The sequence below is a fragment of the Quercus lobata genome, chromosome 12 (assembly GCF_001633185.2).
Source record: "Quercus lobata isolate SW786 chromosome 12, ValleyOak3.0 Primary Assembly, whole genome shotgun sequence".
NCBI classification, from domain to species: Eukaryota; Viridiplantae; Streptophyta; class Magnoliopsida; order Fagales; family Fagaceae; genus Quercus; species Quercus lobata.
The window spans coordinates 22,417,471-22,429,575 of NC_044915.1; the positions used below are offsets into that span (position 1 = coordinate 22,417,471).

The 12,105-nt window shown below is 32.7% G+C and overlaps 2 protein-coding genes across 2 annotated transcripts; both read right to left on the minus strand.

Moving 5' to 3' along the window:
- Positions 1–799: 799 nt before the first annotated feature.
- LOC115972019 lies at positions 800–1,464 on the minus strand. The gene has a single exon (XM_031092156.1). The coding sequence runs from the start codon at positions 1,380–1,382 to the stop codon at positions 1,242–1,244; it is 141 nt and encodes a 46-aa protein (XP_030948016.1). The 5' UTR covers positions 1,383–1,464; the 3' UTR covers positions 800–1,241.
- A 5,872-nt stretch (positions 1,465–7,336) lies between these two features.
- On the minus strand, positions 7,337–10,100 carry LOC115971547 (probable glutathione peroxidase 4). Its single transcript, XM_031091534.1, has 6 exons — positions 9,909–10,100; positions 9,711–9,787; positions 9,502–9,563; positions 8,915–9,033; positions 7,752–7,919; positions 7,337–7,660 (listed from the first exon to the last, which is right to left on the minus strand). Exons 1-6 carry the CDS (start codon positions 9,960–9,962, stop codon positions 7,628–7,630), a joined length of 513 nt encoding a protein of 170 aa, XP_030947394.1. The 5' UTR covers positions 9,963–10,100; the 3' UTR covers positions 7,337–7,627.
- Between the last annotated feature and the right edge of the window lie 2,005 nt (positions 10,101–12,105).

Below are 12,105 nucleotides of genomic sequence, written 5' to 3' on the forward strand. Positions count from 1 at the left end.
TTCTGTCCGTGTAACTCTCATGTTTTGTCTCATTTGGACTAGCATTTTCTAATGGTGCTTCCATAGATTCCTGATCTCTGCGAAGTGAAATTACGTTTGATTGTATATTTTTAGGAAAATGGGTTTCTCAGGCCTGTTTAATCCAGATGGGATTTATTAGACAAAGAAATTCATTTGCAGGACCAAGTTTGATGCCGATACCATCTCTACCTAATCATTTATTAATCTTTGAGTGAGGCATAGGGTGGGAGTTTCTTGCTTATCAGCTTTGTCCCTGCTTAAAACCTGATTTGGCCAAGTTGATAAGATGATTCATCCCAACTAAACAAATTGCTTAGTCCCAAAAGAGAGAGGAGCTATTTCATATATCCGGTGTGAACATCTTATGTATGTGGGAGTTACGTTACATATACCTGTTATCTAAGGTAAATATCTATAGATTCTCAAAACAAAAAAAGGTAAATATCTATAAAAAAAAGAGGACAAAAAAAAAAAAAAAAAAAAATTTCTTGCGTGAGTCAAAGGCTTTACTTATGACATTAAAAATTAGTCAAACTTGGATAGGAACCTTGTAATAATAATTATCTCATATAGTAAATATATGCCTCGTCTGTTACATAGTATGTGGGCTTTATTGTTGTGTGAGACTCATACACTGTAAAACAGAGGATGCATATATACTATGCATATACATTCTTTGAACCATGATAAACTGAACCATGACGTTTATCGTGGCAATTGGTGCTACGGCTTCTTAGAAGTAAAACTTTGATTTGACCTGTTTAAGGCAACAACAGAGTTGAATGCATATTTGGTTGTTATGTCATACATCCATTGATGGTTAAGAGATAGCTGGAGTCTGCAGAGGTAATTGCTCCAAGGATGAGATGTGTCACCACTCACCAGATTAAGTTTCATCTTTAGAGAGTGAAGGGCCCAGCAAGTTGAAAAACAGTAGCTATGAGAGATATATATACACACTAGCAAAACATAACTTAAACATGTAGCTAATTCAGCTTTCTTCCTATGGTACTTGTCTTTTATACATCCACTGGACATTCCCAGTTTGATCTGATTTTTGTCTCTTATAACCAAAACTACATCAAATCCTGCTTTACTCAATGCTAATTAAACTCCCACGAGGCCACAGCTCCCAGGTATACGAGCTTCCACCTAGTCAGTTAGGCAAAGACTAATTGAAGGCCAAGCTTCAAATGGAGCTCTAACTGCTCTCCAAGAGCTTAGTCATGCCAACATAGGAGAATCACTGTACATCTCCATATGAGATAGAGCCGTGCCCGCCGCTCTCTAACTTGCTTTGAGCATCGTTGCCATGATCGAACCTTCAAACTCCTTGTTGATGAGAATGTGTTAGCTGCCATGTCTGCCTATGCTGAAATGGAAGAAGTAAACAAATTTGATGCAGTAACTAGGAACTTTGGTTGGTATTGAAGTTGTTTTGTGGTCCTGAGGGGGTCTTGGGCATCTAGGCCTTATATAGAGGGAGAGGGATTGGGAGATAAGAAATAATCAATATGTGGTGGGTGACAAATGTTGGCCTCTGGTTGGGCTAATAGGAAAGGTCCCATTGTCCAAATAAGAAGACAAGCAGACCTATTATCCTGTCTCCTTGCCAAACCCGCATGATAATGATCTCTCATCAACTTCTGCTCAAAGAGGGTCACCCTTGTCTCGCATGGATGCATGCGCATTAAATACAAATACTAAGTTTGTTTTTGTAATTAAATTTTTTTTTTTCAAATGAGAAAAATATCCCTGATCATCTTTTTCATACAAATTCTTATAAATTTTATATTTGTGAAGACACAAAAACTATATGATTTCTTTAATGCATGCACTTGCTTGTTCCTTCACTTGATTTGATTGTAATCTCTACATAAACCCAGCTTATCCATTAATCAAACTGGAAACTGAAAACTGCAAACTAGACAAATTGCAACTGTTTGTTTCAACAACATTCCTTTTATTTATTTATTTATTTTTATCTTCTATATTTTGTTTTAAAATGACCATGAGCTTATTTACAGACTTGAAATCGTGATGTAATACCAAGATCAAATGATAGATGGATGATTAATTTACATCGATTGCCAAAAAGGGTACTTTCATATTCTAATTATTAATATTTTGTTTTTATTAGAAATTAATAATAGTTAACATGAGGTCATAGCAACATTTTAATATGATGAAAATATAGATGTCAAAGTGGATAGACAATAGTAATTAATAAGATTATCACAAAGACACACTACCTTACGTGTTTCATTGATTAGAGACTATTATCAGCATGATCAACACGATAGGTAAGAAGGGTCAACCAAGCCAAAGAATCATTTCATCATGAAAAGTTGAAAGGCAAACTGAACAATTCACAAATCCATTTGTCTAATCTAATCTAGTCAATAACCCCAACCTGGATGTTAAATTATATTAGCTGGCTCAATAGATGTTGATTATTGGGAATGAGAGGTGGGGATGAAGGATTAAAGCTTTCTACCAATAATCTGTAGTGTAGTGTATTGTAGTGTAGTGTGTGTTTGAGAGAGAGAGAGAGAGGGGGGGTTGACTTCAACTTTCACATTATATAACTTAGAACTTTTTTTTTTTTTTTTTCAATGTTAAATCATTCCATAATTTTTTATTAGATGCCTTTTTTTTTTTGCTTGACAAATTCACTATTGACTAATATTTCTAACATCATTCATGCTTGTAAAATTTCAAAATATTAAAAGATTGATAACTACATAATTTAAAAAAATGTTTAAACCTCAAGTTATTTTGTATTTTAAAATTACACATCAAGGATTAATTTATACATCAAACTAGTAAATAATATTTGATTAATATGAAATTTAGTATATGTTAAGAATAATGAAAACGTGTAATCCAACAATAATATTTTCAATATATTTATATAATAAAAAATTATTAAGTGATGTAAAATTAACAAAGAATTACACTAGATGTAACTTGATTTTCTCTCTCTCCCCCCTCTCTCAATATATATAAAACAAGGAGAATGCATAATCTAACGATGAAAATTTGAAATTATTAATAAAAAAAGCTAGTATCAAGTAGTAAAACTTTGGCAAAAGTAAAACCAAACATATAATTATTAATTTATAAAGGAACCATTTATTCCATTTGCAAATTTGTATAAGATTTCTTTTTTGTAAAAATGGTGTTTGGCATTAGTACTTGTGTGTCATATATAGCAAGATCTTCATGATAGAAATTTAGTTCAAAGAATTTGCACCATATGCAACACCATTTTTGGCACTGAACACATCTTCATGCTCTTGTACCCATTCATCCAGTCACCAAAATGTCTAAATCCAATGTTCTTACTAGCTAGACATTGATTCTTTCACAGTTATAGATTGATATTGATTTGCACTTCGTCATTATCTCTATGTCTAACCCAGTAGTAATATCATCATCATCATCATTCATTTTCTATTACGACATGGTCATGGTCAGTCACAGTTGTACCCTCACAAAACTCCATGATCACGTGCACCATGTCGAGCAAAGCTAAAACCAAAATATAGTCCTAGTCAATCCAACATGCCGGCCACTTATCATTGCTGGCAGTGACAAACCAGTTCAAAGTCATTTCCATGCAACGCATCTTTTTGAAAATTGAATCCCTACTGTCACAACTTTAGGTCAACACAAACGTTGAGCCCTCACCTTCGACATTTACTTTACTAGGGCTACGTATGTGACACCAAAGGTAGACACATTGGGCCAAGTTAGAGCAACCCTATTCAAATTTAGAGAATTTGGATAGCAACAAGTCTGATCCAAGTCACTGTCCATGGACCCCAATGAATAAAGATTCTTTCTATCTGGGCCTAGCCCTCATGCAAAACTATGTCCCATTCATAAGGACTACCTTAAAGAGTGGTTCAAGCTTTATCTATGTTGAGAAAATTTTGAAGGGATAAGGTTTGTGTGGTGTGCTAAAATGTGATAATATGTAGCTGATATAATAATCTGTATTTGGAATTGGATGGACCAGATGAGTGTTGATCTTATGATATGGTTTGATGATTAGGAAATTAAATGCGCACGTGAAATAAAAAAGTTAAAGAGAGAAGGGAGGAGAGGTGGTTGACAACATTATGTGTAGGTGTAGCTACAAATTGGTGTGAGAAGTGAATGTTGTGGACCTTGTGGTTATGCCACTTTAAATGCACTTTGTTAGTTGAAGCAGTAAAAGTTCAAGCTGTATTGGGAATTTTAGAGGCAGATATCAGATTGGGATGAAGGATTGATCTAGTTTGTCATGGTTGTTGTTTACTTGTTAGAATAGGTCTTGCTGCAAGCCAAAAAGTAAAGAATTCCATACATAACAGGGTTCATTGTAGTTCATGGCTTATCACTTTTTCTATATTTTTGAAGTATGCTAGTCAATAGGAATTTCAATGTTTTGAATTTTAAGTCTGCAGTTTCTACTGTTTCAAGTTTCAACTGCTAATGTATTTGTACCATGAATGAAATAATCTTCTCTCTCTCCTTTTTTTTTTTTTTTTTTAATTATTTAAAAAAAAAAAAAAACTGCCGGGAGAAGATCCTTGGGTAACACACAAGTTTTTAGGCCAAGAAAAAAGGGGGAAAAAATGCAAATGAGAAATTTCAAGAAGATAAGAAATTATAGAGAAGCACTATTGTCCACAACATTTTCATAACACTTTTATAACAAATCATAGGTGATAAGTTGTTATTGGTGCTAATTTGAATCCACAACTTAAATTACTTTTTTGCTCACCGTAATAACTAATAACAACTTATCACTTAAGATTTTCTGTGAAAGTGTTGTGGACATAAACATTTCTCTTATAAATTATAAGATAGAGGCAAATCTATAACTCATATTTTCCAGGTGATTGAACCTAGTGGGATTGCTATCCAGTAATTTCTGACAGTTTATTTGCTAAGGATGAGGGGAAAAAAAGGGATAAAAATTAGTTTTGTACTTTTGTTGCTTATTTGGTTAGAACATTGACAATAAGAACTAAAAAAAATATAGCTTTTAGCAACTCAAAACACTATTTTATCTATTTTAACACCACACTTTGAGCATTCACATCAGCTCGTTTAAAAAATTCTGTCTATTTTACACCAAAAATCTACTTTTTCTATTTTACACTATCACTTTTACAAAACACCCACATCAGTTCATCTATTCTATCACCCCTCTTATTTAAATAATCAATTTTCTTAATTATTTTATTATTTCTCTCACCTCACCCGTTTTTTATACGCGCTCTCTCTCCCTCTCTATCATATTTTCTGATTTCTCTCTCTCTCTCTTCTATCTCTCCATACCCGGTCTCTCCCTCTCGGTCTATCTCTCTGTCTCATCTCTCTCCCTCTCGGTCACAAACCAATCCACATCATCACAGCTCCGATCACCGATCCACAGCTCCGATCACAAGCATCGATCCACAGCAGCACCGATCCACAGCTGCACCGATCCATAGCTCCGAGCTCCGATCAAGACCCATACCCACGAGCTTCGACCAAGCGAGACCCACGAGCTCCGATCGTTCCGATAAGCACCGATCTGTCTCTTTTTTGTTTTTCCGTTTGGGTTTGTTTGTTTTTCCGTTTGGGTTTTTTTTTTTTTTTTTAGCAAGTATATCTCTGTGTTGGTTTTTCTGTGAGGATGTGTTTGTGTGCATCTTTTTTTTTTTAGCAAGTATATTTCTGTGTTGATTTTTCTGTGAGGATGTGTTTGTGTGCATCTGAGGAAAAGATTTTTTTTTAGCAAGTATATTTCTGTTTTGATTTTTCTGTGAGGATGTGTTTGTGTGCATATGAGGAAAAGATTTTTTTTTTTAGCAAGTATATTTCTGTGTTGATTTTTTCTGTGAGGATGTGTTTGTGTGCATCTGAGGAAAAGAAGATGAGGAGTTGAGGTCGTTGTGCACGGAGAAGAGAGAGAAAAATTGGTGTGAACGGAAATTAATAAAAAACTAAATACACATGCTACAGTGCCCGTGTAAATTTACACGGGTACTGTAACTCGTTGAAAATTTTAGATGATTATGCATGATTTTAGATGGACTGATGTAGTGTGTTTTTTGCTTCAAAATGTGTAAAAATGGTCAAAATGTGTATTTTACACATTTATACACAATTATCCAAGAGCTGATGTGAATGCTCTAATACTCCCAATATCAAAGGTCTTATTTTATGTTCAACACATTAAAATAATATAAACAACACAATAAAATAATATATCTAATACAATAAATAACAATCTCATCCATCAACACATTAAAATACTATTTTTTTAACACCACACATAGAAAATTATTTTTTGTTTTAAATTTTAAGCTACAGTGAGCTACTCCATATAAGTAGATAACGGTAGCGGTAGCTGATAGTCAATTATTTTGAGTTTAGCTTTTTTGCTGTACAAGGCATTTTGAGAGTATTGGTTGCTAAATTGACTTTTAGTCCATTTAGCAAGGGAATGCTCCAAAAACTAAAAAGTGGAGATAAATGGCAAAAGACTAGAAACCAAAGTAAAAACTGCCAGCCAAATGGACAGGCGAAAAGTTGCAAATCAGCCTGTTGTCAATTTTTAATTATTAATGAAAACTTTTATTTTAACTTCGATTTTTTTTCCCATGGGCCACTCAATAGCGTTCCCAAAGTCTTCTCATGATAAGGACCTTCGTTCATATACTTGCACTCACTAATTTTTTTTAATTTAATTTATTTTTAAAGAAAAACAACTCTTTTTTTTTTTTAATTTATTTATTTATGGAAAGAAAGACAAAATATTGTAAATGCATGCATTCCAACATCAAGAAGTAATTGACCCAATTACCTAACCCTATGTTTCAACAATTCGACTAGGAATAAATTTTTTTTTTTTTTTGGAGACTTATAACTTATTTAGGTAATATTAATCAGTAGAAATAACTTTTTTTTCACTACTTATTGAGGTGAAATTGAGAAGTTGTAATTGGTGGCTATAAGTCACCAGTTTCACAATCCTATCACAAAGACCATTTTAATTACCTACTAATCACAACTTATCACCTTAACCTGTGGTGAAAAAATTTAAAATTTAAGTTCATAAAAGCAGCCAGTCTCTCCCTCCGATCAGGCCCCTGCGATCAGGTATTAATCCAATACCGGCCCTTATTAAAGGCAAGGGAAAGACTTAAGTCTTAGATTCAATACAGTATCAGCCAAAAAATTAAAGGTTCAGGTTGTTAATTGAAACATTCTTGTGACACTTTGACATACAAATCATGTGATTAAGGTGGAGGTGAGCTTTGCGTGCAAGCTCTTAACAAAACCCTCTAAAAATGGATATATATACTTCTCAACGTTTTTTCAACCGCATATAGTGATTCACTCAATTGAACAACTAAATCTTTAACAATACATCCCATCAATACATAAGCACAGAAACTGGCAATTACAATAACACAAGACAAAGGAAGTGAAATTCCTATATGGGAAATACAGATATATCGACTCAGGAATACCTAAAACATAATTACCATAAAAAATTTCTGGCACCAATAGTAGTAGCTTTGAATAAATTTATTCTTACTAGCAGAACTGAGTACTAGTCTCATGCAATTCCCAATGCTTTCTTGATGTCACCCTGCGTCAAACATACAAATGAAAGGGGGGAGGAATGAGAATACTAGAAAGCAAGCTAACAATGCTCTCTTGGAGAGAGCAAGAAATGATACCTCAATGGACAAAGGAGAAGTGGATGAGCCATAGCGTTGAATGACACGGCCTTCCCCATCCAATAAGAACTTGGTGAAATTCCACTTTATCCTAGACCCCGCGAATCCAGTTTTACTTGATTTGAGGAACTTGTAGACAGGCGCGGTATCCGATCCATTGCAACGTATCTAGATATAAAGGGAAGCAGAGATCTATTAGGTAGATTGCCGATTGTGAAATAGTCAATCTTAAAAGTTCTGACTTACTTGGCAAACGATATTTATGGATGAAAAGCCAACAAACATAGTGCAATTATTTAAATGGGAAATAAGCAACAGTGTAAATGAAAGGTAAAATTTTGTAGCTCTGATGTAATGTCAACTTCTATTCTGTTTCCCGTCACTTCCAACCTCAGTTAGAGCCAGATTATCAACTCCCAAGAAAACTTGACATTGTCGTCCATACCAAGAGTCCCAAAATTACCTCCAATGCTTCATTTAAAATTGGAACCCAAAATAATCCAATATTTTTCAAAATTCTAGACAATTCTTAACATGGAATATGAACTGATCTTTATTTTTTAACTTCCCAAATGGTTCTCTGGATTAACCATAACATGAACTTATATTCTTAGAATGAAGTTTTTTTTTCTCATTCTCACATCTATATTTGAATTGACCAGTATCAATCATGCCCCTCAAGATACTTTGAGATATGATGTGCTTCTTCAAAAAACAGAAACCGCAGAACATTCCAACTGCTGGGGGAATGATGAGGCAGCAAGGGATCTAGCAACCACTTCCCTCTCCATTTCATTCTAATTAGTTAAACTCATCCTCTTTTAAGAAATTCCAGAGAGTAAAGCTAACAACTTGATCTATTCACATGGACTAAAAGATTCATGTTTCTTGCAGCATCTTGCAGAGAAAAGCACAAGTTCCTATTACAGGTTTTTAATTTGCAAGTTCCAAAAATTGCTTTCTGACAGAGAACATAACATGACACCAAAAGGCAACAATTATACTTCAATTTGCAATCCATGCAAAAGAACTCCAAACATTACAAGATCCTAAACAGTGACTGTGAGTGTGTCTGCGCACATGCCATGCATGTGTAATACTGATGTCTTATATGGAATTCAGAAAATCCCATTATGACGAAGAAGAAAAAAAAATCAGATTACCTTTTGAAATATTGGATATTCAGCTTTGTATCGCGTGCAGGCAAATTCTTGTACCTCCTGGCTTGTAGCAGGCTCTTGGTGCAAAAATTGATTACATGGAAATGCCAAGATTTCTAGACCTGAAATCACCCAAAAACATATGGTCAACTGTAACACTCATGGATAAAATTAAAATTATTGACTTGTGCCTTAACTGATAATTACAAAGCTAAATCACTACTGAATATATTAAACAACCCATATCAAAAACTATTTATGAGATTGTCATCACACTGTAATTTCCCCTCAACAATGACAAAAAAAAAAGCAAAAACATTAACAACATTTTGATCGGTACTATTTCATAAGACCGCAGATAACAGTAGTAACCAGAAAAATCCAACATGGGTATGCGACAAAGAACGAAGGTAACAAAGCAGATTTTTTTTTTTTTTTTTGGAGATTTAATTCATCATATAAATAGGAAATTCCAACTAAATCAATAACAGGTGGATCACAAAGCTCATTTTCATACACGTAAGTACATAAATACACACACATACACACAGGAATCGAAAAAATTGATAGAAGAGCACAAAAGCCCAAACCTTTGTCCTTGTATTTGCTGTAAACCTCAGTCAACTGGGTGTAATTCGAGTCTGTAAACGAACTATTCATTCAAAATCAACAACCCCATGAGCAAAAATTGAAACTTAGTTAGTTATTTGGTTATACAAAGACCTCCCAATTAATTATAATAAAAAAAAAAACACAAAATCTAATCCCAAAGAAGTAAAACAAGGAAAAGTTTATGAACCATTTGGAAGCAACGTTAACCACAAGAAGCACTTTGCCTTTATAAATGCTAAGGTCCACATCTTTGCCCTTAGCATCCTGCACCAATTCCCACAACCAAAGGAAAAGAAAAGAAAAAAAAAAAAAAAAACCAGAATGTTCAGAGAAAGATCAGTTTTTGTGATTGAATGGAATGGAATTAAACAAAACAAAAAATTACCTTGACAGTGAACTCATGGATAGATTTTTCTGGGACAGACTGATTACCACCCATTTTGCTGAGTTTGATGGAAACAGAAAATAGGTTTTCCTATTTTTATTTTGAGTACCAAGAAGAAGCAGTGGTTTCAAACGAGTTTGTCTTACGTACGGCAGAGGCCTAGCTTGATTTGCTCTGTTCTGTTGATATTTACTCTTATTTGGAACCTCATGGGTCGGTTAATGGTTTCATTTTTATCTTTTATGTTTTGAGAAATACCAAGTCAATGCAATTTTTACAACAAATCTTAAATATTAAGTTGTTAATAGTTGTTATAAGTAGATAAAATAGTAATTGAAGTGATAGATTTAAATTAAAACCAATATTATAAAAATGTTGTGGAGGCGTTACAATTAATGTTAAATTACCTTTAAGTTAGTTTAAAGTAAAATTTCTATTTGAGGAAAAAAAAAAAAAAGAAACCAAACAAACTTTGACCTTTTGTCAAATTATACACTTTGAGTTAATTTAAATTAAGATTTCCATTTGAGGGAAAAAAAATACCAAAAGCCAAACAGACTTTTTACCTCTTTTACTGATTCCAATTAAGAGAGGTTGTTTTGTAAATTGTGATTCATAATATTTGGAATTCATTATAATAACATCTCTAGTTAGATTACGCTCAAGTTCATTTAAAGTAAGATTTCTATCTGAAGAAAAAATAAAACAAACAAAAACCAAACAAACTTTGACCTCTTTAGCCGATTTCAAAAAAAAGAGGCTGTATTGTAAATTGCGATTTATAATATCTGGAATTCATCATAATAAAAATTCAATAATCATAACTTCTCATTTTGATAAGTTGTGAAAATATGTGTGAAATAACTTGTTTACCTAAATTTAACTAAAACAATGATTTATAAAAAAATTAATAAGAATAAGTCAATACCAATTTTATAAAAATCATTGTATCGTCTTGATTTGAGATATACCAATATGATTTGATTTTAATTTTTTTTTAATCTATAGGAATGGAAGATAAGATTTTAAGTAGCACAAAATTACATAATGTGTGATAAAATTTTGTAAGCATTTTTTTTCTTAATTTCCATTTTATAATAACAATTCAATAATAATTCTCTCACTGGTTTATTGTTATGTTGTAATTTTTTTTATTTTTTTTTATTATAATACCACTAAATTATAAGACTTTATCTGTCTAACCAGCGACACAATTCAACAAGAATATAAGTCTTCAACGAGCTACTCGAATGTGACTCAAAAACTGTTGTATTTGAGCTATAGTAAGTAGCACCTTGCATGGCACTAAATGTCTTCTTGCTTAATGACATAAAACTTTATCTTTGGGACCTCGATTGGTTTCAATTCTCCCATGTTCGTAGGAAGGGGAAGTGCAGTGGCTCGTGCCCTGGCAAGGAAAGAAAAATATAATCCTGATTTTATATGAATGGACTCGGGTCATGCCATGTGAAATACTTTCTCTGTTTGTTCTTAAAAACTATGCTCTGATCTAAAAAAAAAAAAAAAAAAAAGGAAGAAGAAGAAGAAGAAGAAAAGAATAACAACAGCAACAACAACAAAACAGTTTAATTACAATTATAGAACCATTAATAATTATTTGCCTATCTACCTACCTGTTTAAGGCGAGTATGACTTTATGGATGGTACAAAATATTTGATGAAATAAATTTAGACTAAATAAAAGGGAGTTTCAACTTTTAACATAATTTTTAGTTTATACAAGAAAAATAATACAACATTAGAGAGAATTGATATTTTTTTGTAAAACCTTTTTATTCTTTCAGGTAATATTATCAAAATATCAACAAGTTTTTAACATTGAAAGGTAAGAATGATATATATATATATATATATATATAAATATTTTTTTTTGGTTATTTTGTTTTACAAATATAATTTGGAAGATCATTGATTCATTGGTGGTTGGACATTTTATCCCAAATGGATTTTTTATTTTTTATTTTTAAGAAAAAGAGCGCTCCTTACATAAAAATTCCCAACGATTTGAAAAGTTTGGGGATTAATTAAGTTAAAATCGACCACCATTTCTCTGTTGGTTCTGCCTGGCTTGCAAGGCTAATTTTTTATTTTTGTCCTTACTTTTCTATTTTACCGCTCTTAGTTCTTAAAATGAAAAATGCGGATTATTTTGTTCCTTACCGTTAGCCCACTAACG